The 19,546-nt window shown below is 40.7% G+C and overlaps 1 protein-coding gene across 1 annotated transcript in view; it reads right to left on the bottom strand.

The window, feature by feature from the left end:
- Nucleotides 1-2,491: 2,491 nt before the first annotated feature.
- ADAMTS12 (ADAM metallopeptidase with thrombospondin type 1 motif, 12) overlaps nucleotides 2,492-19,546 on the bottom strand; it is a 170,744-nt gene continuing 153,689 nt past the window's right edge. Inside the window, exons 20-25 of the mRNA XM_010563992.1 lie at nucleotides 18,171-19,316; nucleotides 11,142-11,294; nucleotides 8,561-8,734; nucleotides 6,754-6,900; nucleotides 4,865-5,018; nucleotides 2,492-2,727 (exon numbers count right to left, since the gene is read on the bottom strand). Coding sequence (XP_010562294.1) covers nucleotides 2,492-2,727; nucleotides 4,865-5,018; nucleotides 6,754-6,900; nucleotides 8,561-8,734; nucleotides 11,142-11,294; nucleotides 18,171-19,316 — 2,010 coding nt within the window. The remainder of the gene's footprint in view (nucleotides 2,728-4,864; nucleotides 5,019-6,753; nucleotides 6,901-8,560; nucleotides 8,735-11,141; nucleotides 11,295-18,170; nucleotides 19,317-19,546) is intronic.

The following is a 19,546-nucleotide window of genomic DNA, read 5'->3' on the forward strand; positions in this document are numbered from 1 at the left end:
TACGTTCTAAGGAAGGAATCTTGCTGAATGGATGGAAGAGATGACTGCACATATTACTAGCATAGAGGAGATAATAGGCTGATGAATTTGATCTAAGAACCTATGTAAAATACAGCAGTGGCACTGCTCTATTAAAACAGTTCATGTTGTTGTCACAGTCCTTTCCCTAAAGTTTTAAGCTGAGCAACAGTGATGACTGTGCTTCCCTGGGTAGAAAGATTATTTTGATTAATGTCCATAATATAATTTATTCACTTTCATCCATTTCAAATGAAACTACAGCTCCCTGAAGAAAACAATGAAGCCAAAAATGGTTTTACTCCACACCAGCTGTAAGGAAGTGACAACCCTCCCAGGCATTTCTCCTCCCACCTGCACTATATCCACTCAGCCAGCTCCTTTCTCCTTAGCCCACATACCTGATGGCCCACTTCTGCTGACCTTTGTGGATAAAGCATTGCAGTACCTCTGAGCACAGAAGAGTCTGACTCTGAAGCGAATCTAACTTTGTCCTGCCCAAATCCTAGACGATGCTTCTGGGAACATCAGAAGCATCTGTGCTGTCCACCAGTCTAGGTTGTTTGGCCATCAGAGAACTTCCCTGGACATAGCAGTACAGCCTGAGGCCAAGCTCTGCCCAAATGCTTCCTGAATTAGACGGGACACCTCCACTCCTTCACATGCTTCAGTATTTCTGTGGCCAGTGGAGTAAGAACTGCCCAGATTTCTATTGCTCAGAGAGTCAGCAGCCATTCAGGACCTCAGAAGGCCATAAGCACACTGTGAAACTTAAAAAGCATTATGTCTGGCATTGGCCAGCAACACCATAGACATGTATTATTTTAAGAGTATGTGCACGTATGCTGTGTACACACATGCATGCACATGCACCATTGTAAGTCATCCCCCACATCTGTTATGCTAGCACCATATTTTTAACAGTGGATTTTAAGTTTTATCAGCACCTATAACTGGGGTTATATTGCCATCACAGAGGTTAATAAATCTAACCGTACCATGCTGCATATCCTGAACTCCCAGAGAGTTCAAGTTAAGTGAGCCTTTAGCCAAAGGTCACAAACGTATGAAAAAGGACAATTAGACTTGTGGCCATCATTAGGTTAATACCTTATAGCCAGACCCAAATATTTCTATTAACTTTCATAAAGGTCTGTCTAGAAATAGGGCTATTGCTAGTCATAGTTCTGTAACCATAGTGACACTTGGATTCATGGCTATGTGTCTTGCTCTACACTGCATAAAAAAAGACATTTCCCTGTATTACAATCTCAAATTGTCAGGTAGCTAGGGAGTAAATCTGAGATTTTCAAAAGAGCATGAAGAACCCAGGTGTCCAAATCCTACTGAATTTCAAAGCAATCTAAATGCCAGACTCTGTCCAGCTCTTTTGAAAATGCCTGGCTTTGCTTCAAAAGGTCAAGTCTGGTCTTCCTAAAGTTTGTTCTGCCATTTTCCTCTATAGTAAAACAGAAAAGCTATTTGGCTAGTGCTCTCCTAATGCCTGAGGCCCACAGCTACGCAGATACTCTGGGTGTCAGGCTCCCATCCCAGGTGCCCTCACCCTCACTATGATCAAGGATTTGCACTGGGGGAAAAGTTTGCTGTGAGAGAGGTGACGAGTACTCTTGTGGATGTGGGCTTACACTCTACTAGGAGATACTGGATTAAATGATAGCTCTATCACTCAAAATTGGCGTGAATTACAATCTAGCTATTAAGGTGGTAGACGCAAACAGCTTTGCTTTCATGGTACCAAGAAATGTTGCTTAAAATGTATTTGAGAACTTAGCATCCCATATTTGGTAGGGTTTTCAGGTTACATCAAGATATTTGTAGCAAACTGGCTGGGACAGGCTATTGCTGAGGTATCCTTTAGCGGTTCAGTCAAGTACTAAATGAGCACTTTTTCTTTTGAAAAACCCAATGTTTCTATTTGGCCTGTGTATCATAATCAGTTATTGTAAAACTCTGCTTTTAAATTTATGAAGTGAGCAAACAATTTAGAGAAAAACTGCCACTTCACCTTGGTTCCTAAAAACAGAAAAGTGAGTGAGCATAGAGAGATCTGGCCCACAGCACAGATCTATCTCTGCTGCCCCATCAGCCGCCTTCACTTAGCACTCTTGAGAAAGCGGTGCTCTTGTTTCAAGTGGGTTTTAGAAAAGAGATGGAAGAAAGAACAAGTAAAACATTCATTTAAAAAAATAAAAAAATTCTTGCAAGCTTGTTTCTAGCCTCTATGCATGCCTAAGAAGTACTAGCTGCTGGTACATTGCAAATTATGTTACAAATTTTGGACTATTACAGGGCAAAATTTGAAGCAGTAAATTAGGACTGATAACCCTAAGGGATGTGTTTTCCCAGTTTTGATCACAGATTTCCATTTAAATTGGATGGTTCAGAAAAAAAAAAGAAGGAACATAAAACCTGTAAACAGAAGCCCTACTCAAAGCAACTAGATAAAAAACAGCTAGTGCCGAGCAGCTTCATTGTTGTTTTCTTGGTTTTCAGGTGATTTTCTTCTAGATTTCGTGTAATTTTGTTGCTTGAGGCCTCGCTGATCCCAGTATCTTGCTTTGTTACGAATTCGGGGCTGACTACACGTGAAGCAGCACTGAGTCCGTATTGACAGCAGCAAGCACTTGCCAATGCCTTTCAGCCTCTGGCAGAAGTGAACTGACAGTTGGTCTTTGCTGCAGGGTAGCCCTATGGTGAAGAAGAGAAGAATTATCTATATTTTGCTGACAAACTATCTGTATTTCTAGAATTTTAAACTGCTTTATGTCAGACAGTCATGCCTGTTAAGGCTCTTATTTATGATGGCTTTCTCTTCCTTTGTATTATAGGTCACCTTGATCCCCCTAGAATTTTAGGACATTTAAGTGAACAGGTCCTATTAAACTTCACATGACCTTCTTTCTTGAAAAATACAGCAGTCTTTTATTCCTGTTCAGTGAGGCTTTACTTTTGTGGCAGACATAGCCAATCCATGTTTTTCACTTTAATGTTTCTGCTTTTAAGAACTGCCAGAGAAAGTCTAGCAACAATGATTTACGAGTCTGGTGCTTTCGCATTCTTGTAATAGCGCATTTAAGACAAGTGCAATGGGCTGGCAGCGTGCTGCAGAGCCATGCAGAGCAGACAGAAGAGCATAGACAAGGCACGTGCAACTACATGTTCAGCTTGACTATGCTTCAGTTTCCGCTGCACCAAAATAAGCCAGGGACTGTTACTGTATCTATTATGGTGCTTATAGGTCTGTGGTAGCTTTAATAAACTGAGATGTGTCAGATTTAGTTAGATACTACAAAATGGGGGTCCTCAGCTGTGAGAAGAGATGGCTCAGGGGAGAGCCAAGGTTTGCAGAGGCAGGAAGGTGGTGGATTAGCTGAATGCAAGGCTGCTGTTGTTCAGCAAATCCCTCAACACTAGAACTGGGGAAACTCAATGAAACTATAGGATAAAGGTAATTTGAAACAGATAAAAGCATTTTTCATAGCAGGCTGTGAACCTTGGGAACTTGCTGACACAGGAGAGGGTGGAAGCAGCCAGCATGGCAGGGTCAAAAAGCTATGCAACATATTCATGGAAAAAGGTTCCATAACTTTAAACTAAAAGGCACTAAAAGGGGTGCCTTTAATAGTCTTAATATGTCAGTTGGGAATGCTGGAGGAATACTGTGGAAATGAATCACAGGAAAGGACTAAACTCCTGTATTTTCCCTAAGCAGCATCTTCTAATGCCATTGCTGGAGACACAATATTGAGCTGCACGGACCACTGGTCTACCCAGGAGGGCATTTCTTACGTTTTACTGGCCCCTTGAGCTTTTATTCGTGAAATAACTATTACTAATCTGTGTAGGTAGTATTTATCTGAGTCTGTCCTTCTGAACATGAGAGGGACAGGAGATAAGCAGACCAGTTCAACCTTAGGGCAGAACATGTGCTAAAGATCTTTGAACAGCAGGAGGAGTGATGCATCACTCTCAATGGTATGCCAGATCTGCACTGCACTCACCAGTCAACCTCTTGTCTCATTGCCACATTAGACCCTTACTGCTGACTTCCTAAGGGGGAAGAATCCTCCTCCAAAAGGCCTTTGAAGGCTCTTCCAGAAGGACTCTGAGCTGTTGCTGTTCTTACCTGAGGGTCCCTGCTCGATACTGCAGTACACAGACTACAGATAAAGATACCCTTCTGTATGTTTCCTCCCTCCCCTGCTGCTTCTTTGCTGGGCTATTAGCCATCTACATAACTGGGCTCCTGGGCCCTCAAAGAAGAGAGGTACAGGACACCCAGAGTCACAACAGGACTTCTCTCCACGTCTTCATTTTGGAGACAGTCTCACCCTGTGGGACACTGAATTCATAGTGCCTAGACCTGTATTTGGGTTCACTGCCAGTCAGATTTTTCTTACAGTGTTTGTCTCACTTTGCTTGCTTGGAATCCCAGTCCAGAATTTGCAGTTCCCATAGGGTATCTATCTTAAGAAATGGCATCTGTTTGGACTCACAACATGTCCTTCCACAATAGCCTGTGAGTTACTTAAAACAGGTCAATACAAGCAGACCTATTCATTTAGTTGTGGCATCATACATTAGGGACGCATGCTCAGAGAACTCCATTCCCTATCATAGCAACACAAGGCCAGTACAAATGGAGAACATGATGTGATTCTGCCAACAGTGCAGCTGAGCAGTAACAGGTTAGGCTGACCTATAATTACTGAGCCCATAGTATTCACAACAAGTTGCTAAATTGGGTCAGCTCACAGTTTTTGCAGAATCTCAGCACTAATGGAGAGCTTTTTTGAAACTGTCTGAGACAAGTGTATTATCATACCTGTACTTTTCTTGCACTCTTGCAGATTGCATTTCTGATACTCTGTAGGCTTGAGTTTATCCACACACATGCTGCCATTTTCAGTTTCATTAGTTTCTATATTCATGCACTTCACAGTTCTTTGCTGAATGCCCCCTCCACATGAAACGGTGCACTGAAAGAGAGTAATTTTAACATATATAAAAGTCTTTTACATACAAATTGCGTAATATGCCAATACTTGAGCTGTAATGTGAAGTGAAGCTAAAAATGCCATATGCTCGAGAAACAATGACACTAAAGTACTTTGTGTACTGCATTCTCCATCCAGACACCTCCAAGGTGCATCATGGCCTGATTTGGCAGGATACAGCAGAGGGGTAAATAGTATAAATACAGCATCTTGGAATGTGTAACCAGGGTGAGAGGACTGTTTTCTACAGAGGAGGATAAGGATGATCTGAGATGCCAGTCCTACAAAGTAAGACAGTAGTAACCTACATTAGTACTGCACACTGGCATTTTCTGCTTCCTGTGTTTTCTCACCATCTAAATTAAACATGCATCATCAATTGCAATGTTAGCTCTAGAAATGACCAAGCTGAAGATTTAAAAAAAGCTCAGTGAGATGTTTTTTTCTTTGGTGACATTTACACTGTGGTTACCCTTTCTTTATGACCTCAAAACAACTGCCAGCTGCTTGTTCTGGCTGCACACACATGGCCATAAAAAAAAAAGAACATTTCAAAATATGTTCCAGAACTATTCTGTAAATGTACTTAATTCTCCTGACATTCTAGAGCGTCTGAGAATTCCAGTTAATTTTAAATTCTTTTTCTCTTCAGATAGTGGCCAGCAAGATAAAATATTTCAACAGATAGAGAATGCCAGCTAGTGAAGCGCAAGAGATGAAGACAGGACTGGTACCTCTTTAATTTTTCTGCAAATTATCCTCTCTCTAATGTCTATCTCTGTGCATAAGACACAATATTACTGGTGTGAAGTACATTAAAAGGTCTTAGGTAGTCTTGCTACAACTTTAGATTAATGTTTAAAGTAGGTTTTTTATGAAGTTAAATAAATGGGATTAATAAGTCAGTGGAATAGTTGCCATACATTTTGGTATTCAGTTGCTTATTTTATGCATGTCCCAACATTTTCACTTCCATGTTTAAGTGTTAGAGTTACACTAACTCTACATTACCTTATACTCATATCTCCTCTAACGGCTTTGTGTCAAAAACAACTTACTAAATTTTCTGTGTTAAATGACTCTCCATTGTTTCCTTATTTGTGGTGCCTGGCTTTTGGTGTTCTTTCAATGTTCTCTTCTGCTGTGAGAAGGATTTGTAATGTATGAATAGGTTTATTAAGGAAACTGGATGGAAAGGTTTATTAGATCTACCAGTTTCTTCACTGCTAAACATGTATTGCAGATACTGGAAGGTCCCCCAAACATAAACCTCATATTTGTCAATTAGACTTCAAGATGCCAAAGTAGAAGGCTATTGGTCAAAATTCAGAATTACTGTTCGTGTGTGTAAAGTCCAATATTCCACAAGTTGCTTTAAGGGTCATCCCACCCCAACAGTCTTGAACAGTGGAAAATTTCAAATGAGTAATGGAATAATATCAATGGTATCTCCTTTTTCATTTGAAAAGGAAGAAAACCCCCGTCCTCCAACAACATCTAATGCAGCAACAGAAACTAAAAGCTACAGTGTCTATCAACTGAAGGAACTGAGACGGGCTGGCTCTGAAATGTTTAGTAATATTTTCAAAAGATCTCCCATTGTAGCTCCAACTGTGCATAAGAAACTATACTTGCTATAGGCACTGACTAGTGGATAATATGACCAAATATGGCCAACTCATGACAACAAATAAAACAAAAAAGAACTGAATCCTACTGGGCCCCATGCCTGGTTAATCCACTGCGTACAAGGTTGCCTGTTACATGATGCAATAGCATTAGGTCTTTTTGTCCAGTCACAGTAGCCACCTTCTGGGCAGTAGATATGTCGCTTTTGCTGGCCACCACCACATGTTCTCGAACACTAACAAAAGAGGTGCACAAAGCCATGAGGAGAGAGGTCGGAATGGATGAGAACCCAGAAACAGACCATAAAGACAGTAAGAAATGTTCTTCATTTAGAAATGTAGAGCCACAGGTTAACAAGAAGCACGTCACTGACCATGTGATTTAGAAAGATGCACAGGCTAGTCTACATACCAAGTCTTACAGTCCAGGTATGAAAAACTCTGCACTGAGACATTTATTTCATCATATGCTTGGGCAGAGACAGGGAGGAAGCCACTACTGGTCCAAAATGCTTGGGGGAAAGCTGTATTAATGCAACAAATATAGGACACCATGGAAGTGGTGACATAGAACAGACAACACAGAACTGCTCATGCAGTACCACCAGCAACAGTAACTTTTCTAACAGGAATGAGATTGGAAGTCACATGTCTGCAGGATTAATCTGTAATGTTTACTGAAGACAGTATAAGTTCATGACATGCAGCATCTTAGTTTTATGAGGCAGTTGGGGACACTAAAATTCACCCAATCCATACAATAAATTAACTATTTGGCAATAAAAGCATCATAAAAAGACAGTAACCAAGGTTATTTTTTAAACATTCTTTTGTCCACCTTCTAATATTACTTACCAACTGACTTTTTATTATTATTCACTAGGTCTGCAGTAGAGCCTGCTTGAAATACACAAAGTTTCATACTCTGACATAACTCTGACATGAAATAAGGCACCAGATATATTTTGAATAATGCATTGTTCCTGTCCTACAGGAAATTGCATCCCTATGGACAGAGGACCAGAGCTGACATCTGATAAATCAACCTTTTCAATCCAATTCTATCCACTATTCTTAATATGAGGACAACTGCCAGGGTTGGACAAGTGTTTTTATAAAATACTTTAAGTGGCAAACAGGTGCAATAATTTGGCTATTCTTATTTTTTCAACCCTTGCTGACTGCTCTAACAGGAAACCCACATCCTGGTCTGCTCCTTATTGCAGGTGTGATTTGTCAGTGGCCTGTAAGGAAGCAATGAGATCACCGCCCTTGAAATCCAAAAGCAGGTCCACAGTGCCGCAAACATTGTGGCGCTTCCTCCAAAGCTGCTTTTGGTGGGAGTAAAAACTAAAGTGTAATGAGACCACATGCTTTAGCTGACATAAATATGTGCCTGGCTGCCTATGAGTTTGTTGGCACAGATTTGTATTACAAAGTGACCCAACAGTCACATTTATCTTAAGTCTGACCGCAGCTTCTAGCCCCATAAAATTCCAGCCCAAAAGTGTAAAGGAAAATTCTAAATTAATCATAATGAGAAAGCAACATTAAAATGGCAGCAAAAGGGATCAGTCTGAATGAATCAGATTTACTGATTGAGTAGGATAGCTAAAACAAATCTTCTTCCAGGCCATCTGCTTCTCTCTTTCAGGGTATGGTAATTTACAGATCTAGCTGTGTATCACATGCAATCCTAAGAATGGTTCTGGGAAGTCTTACAAACGTCTATGATAATTTTTATTGTAACCATACACAAGGACTGCAGAGCCTCTGAGTGGTATTAGCTGTGTGTCTTCCTTTGAGTGAAAGTTTACCTAACAGCATAGGATCTAACAGTCACTGTTAATTGACAGCTAATTGTTCATTCCCAAAGCGTCTTTTAAAGAACAATACCTCATTCCAGGGCTTCACATGCCACTGCAAGCAAGGCTCCATGTTACAAGTGGTGTTGAGTTGTGGTCTATAGCCGAGTAATTGACAATGAAAAGGCCTGAGAAGTCGCTTTTCACGAACATCAATGCAGTGAACATCTCGGGTCTTGAAACCACCGTTGCAGTTAGCAGAGCACTGTACACAAAACAGAAAGGGACACATCTCTAAATGATGCTCCGCTGAGGGGCTGTCCCTTCCCCAGTCACAGAGGAGGAGGACAGCCTGAGCTTTGAGCATCCCAAATCACAGAGGGAATTTCCAGTTTACCATAACAGCAATCTGGTTTTAGGTTTAAAAACTGTGGTTTTCATCATAGCAAATTGGAACACCCCATATAAATACTTCCCTTTCTTCACTGGAATATCCACTAATAACATGGATGAATATTTAATTAGGAAATCTTGCCAGCTACTTCCAAAAATGTCATAGTGAAACAGTCATAATGCAATAAATAAAAAAATGAATCCTGTATGCAGGGAAATTGTTGGTTCTTCAGTTGTTTTGGAGGGAGGGCAGCAGGCATGAAAGAGGCAGAGCTGCATGAGTTGATTTCTCATTCAGCCATAGAAGAGGTAGGTGTACATGGTAGCAGATTGCTCAGGCTGGCAAAACTGCTCCTCATTTTAGCCTATAGACTTGAGTTGCTCCTGATACCACTGGGAGACAGTGGACTCATCCCACAGCAGCAGTTCCCACCCTCACCTCCTTGCTCCTTCAGGCGGAGGAGCATACCCCAAGAGGCACCAGGAGGTCCATACCCCAAGAGCAGCCTGGGCGTGAGGGGGTGGGAGAGAAGACAGAGACACCCTGAGCCTCACTCACAGCCCGTGAAATCGCTTCTCAGCTTAGAGCTCTACTGGCAAGCCAAGTGAGCCCAGCAAGCCCTTCCAGCCTCCTATTTCTCCCCAGAGCTTGCTCCAAGGCCTCATGCAGCAGCACCAGGTTATGTCCTGACATATCAAAGCCCAAGACCTGTCCTGCTGCTGAGGAAGAACTGAATTTGCTACCTCAAGGATAAGGACAAATATACATTTATTTATTTTGTCTTCATCCAGAATTAAAGCCAATTCTGCCTACACCTGAATAAGCAGGTCAGCTTTCATCTTTACCGCCATCAGGCAATGTAACAACTGATGCTGTTCTCCTTTGCATAAATAAGCATTCTTCAGTTGAACAAGGAACCTGAATATAATATTTCCCCTGGGAGCTGAAGGATGGATGGAAGGGGAGTCCATACGCTTGTTCACAGAAGTTTCTGTCCCTCTGGATAGAAACAATGGACAGAAGTGACTGTGCAAGAAACTGAGTATACACAGCCCCAAAATACATGCAAATTATGTTTGGTATTAAACTCAGACTGTAAGATCTAGTCTGAAGCACCTTTCTTTTAGGGGAGGGGCAGAATTAGATGAGAGTAAACTATCATCCACTTGTTGCAGGAGCAGTAACATTTATGAAGAAAAAGTGAAGGTGAAATATGCCCAACTGCAACTGCAGAATGTCTATGTATCATTTAAAATGAATTTCAAAGGCTTAAATGTGGTTATGTAATGCCTTGGCCTTTCCTGGACTTTCTAAACAGGCATGTATTTCACGTACAAATCAATTCTATGTCAAAGAGCTCAATAATTTAACACAGGTTTTGTAACTATAACCTTTTCTTTGTATGAATTTGCCCTCTAGTCCAATGGCAACAACATCATCTGCAAAAATTATATGTATTGAGAAAGTTTGAGAGATCAATCTTTTTCTTTATTAAATCAACATTGTTTCAAATAGAATTTTGTAGTTTCCCTTTTGAGTCTTGAAAAATAACCCATTGTTTGAAGCCCCAATTTTAGACAGTGTGAAGACAAAAAGTAACAAGCTTCAAGAAGTCACTGAAGTCCTTTCAGGTCTTCATCACACATCTTACAATACCAAAAAAGAACTCAAATGCAATCCATTGGGTTCCACTTACCACCTTGGACACTATTCTGTCTCTTGACCAGGCCTGTGTACTTAACTAGGACCAAGTAAGACCCTAGCCATAGCAGGCATTCTCCCCAACACATTTGCCTTTAGTTTTTGTAATGTAAAACTTAGAGGTTACATAAATGAGGTTCAGACCACGTTACGTAAGAGATCATACAGAGTGGCAAGGGTGAACAGGAACATGCCAACTCCTTCTCCGAATTCCCACTTGCTTCTTAAAATTAGGATATGGCTCTGGAAGCAGAGACCAAAAAGATACCACATGCAAGTATGTGCAGCTTTGCCCTGGGATATCCACAGAACATGGACAGTGAGCCCTGCATGACAGTGAGCTCTAGATGCAAGAGTTAATGAGCACGACCCCCACACAGGAAGAACAGAACTCACAGCAGAGGCTTTTCCAAAAATAACTTAGTCAGGAAATTAGTAAATTAGTGCTGAATGGTCAACTGGGAGTCATGTATGCATTCACTGAGTAAGTAATTATTTTAAAAATGAAGTATTTAGAACTCCCTATTCTTTGAAGTTAGCAAGCTTACTGTTCACACACAGCTCTGAATGAAGTTACCTTGCTCCAATTTCCTGTTTTCCAGGTAGCGCATGGGCGGAGATAACATTTTCTTGCAGGATCAGGCTTTTTTGTGTGCTGACAGTGAGATATGTTCCTGCTGCTGCACTCCACGTGCCTCCAGAAAGCCCCCATTCCACAGGTGGTAGAGCACTGCACAAGGGTGAGAGGAAAGCCCAGGGGCAAACTCAGTGTTAATAAATAATCTGGAAACAATCCAGGAACCTAAATATAAGTATCTAGAGCCATTTTAGATGACCTAGGTTATCTAAGTTACTCAAAAGATTTCAAATTCACCTAAGTATTACTTAAGGTTCTGAAGGAGGGCTTTTTGTTGCTTTGTTAGGGAAATACCAATTCTGATTTATACTATGCACTGCTCTTCTTTGGCCAACTCCTGCTTACTGAGATATCCTAAATCTGTACCAGGTGTTCCAGTGTTTCCTTCTGTTGGTTTTGGGGATCCAGTGCAAAATGTCATTGCATCCAATCTTCAGCACTGTTCTCTCTCTATCCCTAATACTGCTGAAGAGATATTCAGCAAATTGCGTGCATGATGCTGCAAATCTGAAATAAATTGTGCGAGACTTGGAAAAACTGTGCTGGAAAAGGATTTTTAAAATGATGAATTCAGAGAATGGCTAAGTGTTTCCAACATTTGGGAGGGTTTTAGTGTCTGAGGTAAGGGAATATTGATCATGCCAGTCCAGATCCCTAGAGTGCACACTCTTCACAAAAAAAGTCACTATCATTGTATTCTGAAGCAGGAAGGGGTGAAAAGTGGCTGGAGACACCCATTTACCTTTTTCTCCCTTAAAAAGGGAGGGACAGTGAACTATACACAGAGTCAAATCCAACACATGCCAAGCAGCCTGTAGCTGGCAGGAGAAACAACATAAATAATCTTGAATTAAGTCTGCAAAATGATGAAGATAGCAACTATTATGTGGTTTGAACTCCCTACATGGAAGTGGGAGAGTTAAGTAAGGAAAGCTGAGTAAGTGTCCTTGGAAAGATAAGGAAAGCAATGCTGAAGCTAAGGCAGGGAAAAAAACCAACACTGAAGACATGGAGCTGTTAGAAGACTCAATTAAAGAAATGGAAAAATGGTTAATGGTCACAACAAAAAATTTTGGAAAAACTGCACATTATGAAGAGTGTGAATCTGCAAGGCTTCTGCAGCATGCCATCTCCAGCTTCTGAGATTCCTGGGACATCTGTCCAAGAGGCCACAAAGATCCTGTTAAAGGGGACTGCATAGCACTCTTCAGTTTTGCATGGTCTTCTATCTATCCAAGACAATTTGTCTGTTCAAGAGGATGGACTGTCCTTGTCTTGGTTGCTGTTTGGTGGCTCCCCCCACCCCTGCTATACCAGTCTGACAACACCAAGACTTTATTTAAGGACTGCTTAGTGTTTGACCAAAGCCCCACTCTGAGCATTCATGAGAAGACCAAAAATAGCTCCAGGGATGATGCAAGGCAGATCACACTTACAAAGCTTTATGTTCTTGTCCGAGGGAGGTGAAACGCAGCAGGATTATTTCAAAAATTGCTGTCTGCAGGTACAGAGCCAAGAGAGAAAAGTGTGATGCTGCAAATAGTACTGGGAGAAATCTTGAGCTTTCTTGACCATTGTTTCATGTTACGTAAAGGAGACTGATTGCTCTGAAGTTCAGGAAGACTTACTGCTTTTCCCTTTTGTCATTCAGGAACTAGTCACAGTAGATGTCTATTACAGAGGGAAGAAGTGCAGGTGACTTTTAATGACCAATAGCAGAGGTGCAGAATGAGCAGATCGGGTGGTAATGGGGTATCTTTGGTACCCAGAAAGCTTGTAGAAAGGGAAAAATGACAGCCCAGAATGACCTGGGAAAGTAGTAGGAAAGAAGTTAAAAGTTACAGACAAGAGCACTGGTGTTGTGGGGCACTGTTCTGCCCTACTGTCATTAGTGTTCTCCCTTGGGAGGTAAGTGCCAACACTGCTGTGGGACATGTCACACCCTTCCATCTCAGTGACTATCACTATTCTTGGGCACTATTTATTTACTAGTATAGATATATGCTAAGGAGCAAAGAAACATCAGAATATTGACAGTTACTAAAAGAGAAAGATAGAGAGCATGGCAAGAGATTCACATAGGTAGATGCGGCAGTCTTGAAATATCAATGCCTTGGAGAGATGACATCTAAAAACAGGCAGAAAGTTTTACTAAGTTTTACTATTTACTAGTAAATAGGAAGAGCAAAAATGAAGTCAGAAAATTGTAGACTAAAAGTGAATTAAAAGTAACGAACAGTAAGAAAGGTTCTGTGAATGTTAGAATCATGGTGTGTGGGGAAAATATAAAACTTTTATTTAATGAGAAAGATAATAGCTGGTGTATTTACAGAATCACAGAATGGTTGAGGTTGTAAAGGACCTTTGGATGTGATCTTGTCCAACTGCCTGGCTAAAGCAGGGCCAACTAGACCCAGCTGCCCAGGACTATGTCCACATGGCTTCAGAGTATCTCCAAGGACAGAGATTCCACAAATTCTCTTTTTCACCACCTTCTCTTCTTCAAACTTGAAAAAATAAAAGATTTTAATGTGCCAGGCTTCACATAAAGTTAATTTTAACAAGAAACAATAGCTTGAACAAGAATAGCAAAAGATTACTAAAACATTAAAGAATAGCAAAGTTACATGCATCAAGTATTCTCAAATTGATTTCATCAGTTGTGAAACCAAATGTATTGACCTTACCTCAATATTCATTCAAGTGTTGCATAATCTTTGAACTGTTGAGAATTATTTTTTAAAAGAGATTGGAAAAGTCCCAGAGGATTAGAGAAGAACATCTTTCAAGTTATCTTTAGGAAAAGAAAAAGCCAGATCCATGGCCTAATGGAACCTAACTTTACTTCACAAGAAGATATAAAGCAAATTATAAAACAATCAAGATCAAAATGGTAAATACTAACAAAGATGATAAAGCATAGAACAAATTATTCAATTTAATCTAATATCCTTCTCTGACAGGAGTACCCGGCTTAATGAAAATAGACAGCCAGCTGATATGATGCATTTTGACATGATCACATAGAGCATTCTTTTAGCAAATGATGGAAATATGCTCTACGTGAAATAATTACAAGATTGGGGCACAGTTAACTGAAAAACACTAATAAAGTGGTCCTCAGTGATTCAGTGTCAAAATGAAAAGACATTTCAAGTATTGTCCTGCAGGGCTCTGTCCAGAGCCAAGCTCTCGTCAGTTTTTCATTAACTAATTGAATGATGAAAGACAGCATGCACTTAAAAAATTTGCAATTGATGCCAAGTTGGGAGAGTTGACGGGAACGTTGGAGGACACAATCTGAATTCAAAAACATCTCACCAAGTTAAAATCGTAAGAAAACAGTAACCTGAAATTCAAAAACATATGCAAAATACTACAATTAGGGAGAACTTTTTATACATGCATACATATATATACACATGCACGCATATGTACACACGCATACTCCCCAAACAAAACTGAGAACATCTGCTGATCTAGAAATACCGTATTAAGGGATCCAGGGTTTACAATGGACCACGAATTGAATAAATCAAAGTGGGACCGTTACAAAACAAGACAAATGTCATCTCAACATTCACGAAGAGGGTCATATATGAAATGATAGCAATTATTCCATTTTATTTGCCAGGTGTCAGCTGGGGCCATAATGAACATCACTGATGAAGAAATACATGATGAAACTGAAGCAAGTTCAGAGAACAACAAAGTCACCAGATATTTAGAAAACATAAGGAAAATCTGAAAAGATTGTTTAGAAATCAGACCCAAACCCAGTTATTAAGAAGACAATTATCTTCCACAGTCTGCATATAAAAAATAGAATCTTCATTTTCAGGACAGAAGATGTTGGTTATGTATAAGGAAAATATTCCTAATGGGGGTAATGAATGACTAGGACAGACTGTAGCATTTCTGTATTATAGACTTCTGTTTGGGATGTGCTGGGCTTAGGAGCACCTTTGCCTGGACTTTATCCTGTAGGCTCTTCACCCAAGCAGACCTAAATGCAGGTCTTTGGGTGTGTGCAGGAGGAAGTGCTTCACTTGTCCCACCTGAGCATGGGGAAGCTAAAGCCATTCTCACCTGGCCATGGGAAGGCACAAGATGAAACTTCAGACTGCCATCAGAAGTGCATGTCCTGAACGACTGCTGGTGGTGACAGAGGAGGGGTCTTACCTACTGGCTGCATCCAGACAGAAGGCACCAACATGATCTCGGTGGTCTAGCTGTGCCGCCACTGCCATGGGATACACTAATCATCTCTTGCTGTCCTTTTTAGCGCTGCATTTATGCATTTCCATTAATTTGCGTCATTCCAGGCAGACCCAAGAGCAAACAGGTACAGAGAAACAGACCTTTGATAGCCTTCTGCATCAATACTAAGACACAGAGGCTGATCAGTGCAAGGAGGTTTCCAGATCTGGAACTTTGGCTGTACTGATTAGCTTGGTTAAAAAAGGCCATCAGAAAAATGAGGTAACTTGTTCAGATACCAAAGTCTCTCACTTTAGGTATCATGATTTGAAGAATATAAAATCCATTAGCATAAAAAGAATTCTGTTTAAATAAAAATAAAATTTTACAGTGGGAAGCATATCAAATAGAAGTTTGTAAAATGTGAGTAGGCTCCCTAATGACTATATTCTCTTATTATAGTTGCAGAATTGGGTGGCTGCCCCCTCATCAGCCCTGACCTTACAACAACTACTGTCTCAGGACACAGCAAGGTAACAGCACAGAAACCTAACTGTCAAAAAGCCTGGTGATGGGTATTTGTAAAGGAAAGTCAATAGCAATACACAGAAAATAGCAGGCACTTCTCTGAGGCCATAGAAAACTTTGCAGTCTATATTGCTCCTGCACAGAAGGCAGAAGTTACCCAAGTATTATAACCATTCAGTAATGACCAAGGATAAGGGGAAACTGGGACAAGTAATCACCTTTCAGATCAAGAATCTTCCAAATGCTTTAGACCTCAAAAGAGTTTTCAAACGCCCTGTAAGTTGTACTTGTTTCATTTATTCAAACAGAAAGACAGCACTTTGAAAGTGGATATTACAAGATTTTAACATCTGTTCTGGCTGAATTTCATTACCTTTGGAGATTAAAAAGTTCATTTTGGCACAGCCATTAATGCAGACAAAATAACTGTTCATTTCTACTTTTAAACAAGACATAGTATAACACTGTAATTATCAGCTGCTGTATCCAAAGAATACTGTACAACCACAACCACTGGCCTGATGATTTTAATTTCTATGCCAGCCAGACAAAATGCTTTTAGTTTACCACTGCTACAACCCAGTTCCAATATACAATCACCTCAGCTTCAGACAAAGGTGCAGAACTCCATATTACAGTGTCTCCCTATGGGCATGTGCTGGACAAATAATGAACCCCAGATACACCAATTTAACTTTGGGCTAATATTCTTATCTTTGCTTTGTAGATTCAAACTGGTTTTACCAGGCTGGATGCTGCTCTGAGTTCAGAGGCATTTGCTTAATGGTGGATACAAATGTTGATGGTGGGATGAGATAGAAACGCATCAGAAAAATCTGTTATGTTAATAGCTAACTAAATATATGTTTAAGTATCCACGGTATTAATGTGCTTTATGGAGAAATAAAGTTAGCTTACCTACATGACCCTGGTCACGTACTAAGTTAGAGAACACACATAATTTAGAGAGAAATGATACGTAAGCAAAGGTTAGAACATAACAGCACATCTACTGCTAACATGTGTTATGTACTTATTTGGAAATAAAAGCATATTCATTTGTTTCTCCAGGATTAATCTAATAGCTTAACTTTTTGCTGTGCTCTAAAACAAAACCCTTGAGGTATTTCTGGTTACAGTCAAACCTGAATGTCATGTCCTTGGAAGAGTTACAGAACAGAACAGAATAGAATAGAGTATTTTCAATTGGAAGGGACCTACAATGATCGCCTAGCCCAACTGCTTGACCAATTCAGGGCTGACCAAAAGTTAAAGCATGTTATTAAGGGCATTGTCCAAATGCCTCTTTAACACTGACAGGCCTGGGGCATCGACCACCTCTCTAGGAAGCCTCTTCCGGTGCTTGACCACCCTCTCAGTAAAGAAATGCTTCCCCATGTCCAGTCTACATCTCCCCTGGCACAGATTTGAACCATTCCCACACATCCTGCTACTGGATCCCAGGGAGAAGAGCTCAGCACCTCCCTCTCCACTTCTCTTCCTCAGGAGGCTGTAGAGAGCAATGAGGTCACCCCTCAGCCTCTGCAAGGCCTCTTGTCCCTCAAGAGAGTCATCAGCACCTCCCAGTGTGGTATCATCAGCAAACTTGCTAATACTGCGTTCAACTCCTGCATCCAGATCATTGATAAATACCTTGAACAGAACCAGCCCTAGAACTGAACCCTGATGATTGCATTGTTCTTCAAATGCCTTTTAAGATTACCCAATATGATCTCCTCCATAATTTTTCCAGGAACTGAGGTTCAACTAACAGGTCTGTAGCTCCCTGGGTCTCCCCTCACACCCTTTTTGTACATTGGAATAACATTGGCTAACTTCCAGTCAGCAGGGACCTCCCCAGACTCCCAAGACCTTTGGTAGGTGATCGAGAGAGGTCCTGCCATAACGTCCACTAGCTCCTTCAGTACTCACGAATCCCATCAGTACATGAATCCCATCAGACCCCATGGACTTGTGAATATTCAGTTGATACAGCTGATTCCTTAAAATTTCAGTGTCCAGTTAGGAACAGTTTTACAGAATCCAGAAATACAGACACATTCTATGTAAGCAATCTAACAGATATTCCAAGTTAGCTCTTTTTTTGTATGACAAGTATTTCACTTGAATGTGTGATATTCATTTCAGACAATCATGACAAACTAAGAAGATTTATTTCCTCCACAATGGTTCAAACAGCTGTTCACACTCTCCACTTCTTATCAGTTAAAAATAACTTACCTCACTCCAGTTGCCTACTATCCAGTAGGCATCACCAGGCAAATTGTTGGATGTTATTAGCTGGCTGTTTTCTGTGACATTTGTTAAAACACCCTCAGATGTTGCACTTTGGTTCCTGAGAGCATGCTCAAGAGCTGACAATAGTGTGCTGGTGGTTACAGTGTCAGGTAGCTTAATTTCTCTTCTGTTGTCAATCTGGTCTCTTGGTATGTGACCAAACACTGTGGGCATTACTGTAACCGATGCTTGTGGGGTAGTTACTTCTACAACAGGCACATCAACTTGCAGACTGATATAGTTTGCTGTTGTGGGAAATGCCAACCCTTGTGCTGCTGTGCTAACAGGAAGGAGCATAGAAGTGTCTTGGTGATGAGATGCTGGGGAGGGCTGAGAAGTCATGCTCTCATTTTGAAGGACAGGAGAGCCAGTATCTAGGGTTGTGCTCCTGGTTCTGATTTCAGGATTGAGTTCTGTGCTGTAAAGGAGATCAAGCGGTTTCTCACTGCCTCCAAGTGACCCATCAATGTCATCAGAATCTTCAGTTAAGTAATCATAGCTGGAAGTTATTTCTGGATTACTGGTAAAAGGGGAGACCGAAGTGCCCTCACTTTGCACCTCACTCTCTAAAGTAGAAACTGGCTCACTTTCAGAAATACTTTCAGCATGCCTTATGATTTCAGTACTTAAGCTATTATGAAAAGGCCATGAAGTAGTATTTTGGTGTGAAGTACTTTCAGTAGAACCAGCAGGGTAACTGTAAACATCACTTGGTCCAGCAAAATTATTTTGTAATGTTCTGTTCGCTGTTCCTTCTTTTTCTGAGACATTACCCAAACCAGAGGACGTAGGTAAATGGGGAGTTACACTTTCAGGCTTGGGTACTTTTGCTGTTGTATGGGACCTCGGGGTTGGTGTCGGTATTCTGCGAGGAGGACTCCATTTGGGATTAGTAGTTGTTTTTCTAATTATGATCTTTCCTCTTCTGGGTGCCAGTGGGGGTATCAGAAATCTTCCAGCAGAAGGACATTGCTGGAGACTACACAGGGCCTTAGAGTTTGGTCTCTTGGAAGTATCACATGGCTCATCATTATTTTTGGCACAAGTGACATTACGAGTCCTTATTCCACCACCACAAGTAACAGTGCACTGCAAATGAAACAGAATTAATGTATCTCCCCTCTTCATTCTGCTGCACATATCAATAAAAGTAAGTATCAAATGGCATCTGTTTATAATAAAGAAGCATCATTATAAATCATCAATAACAGAGCTTTTCCTGAGGAACAAGCCCTTCATTCTAGTGATGTTCTGCTATCAAGGAGCTCTTTCCAAATTTTTAAAACAGTAAATGTCACCTTGGGGAAACAGCAGTGAAA

The sequence above is a fragment of the Haliaeetus leucocephalus genome, unplaced genomic scaffold (genome assembly GCF_000737465.1).
Source record: "Haliaeetus leucocephalus isolate CR32 unplaced genomic scaffold, Haliaeetus_leucocephalus-4.0 Scaffold174, whole genome shotgun sequence".
NCBI lineage: Eukaryota > Metazoa > Chordata > Aves > Accipitriformes > Accipitridae > Haliaeetus > Haliaeetus leucocephalus.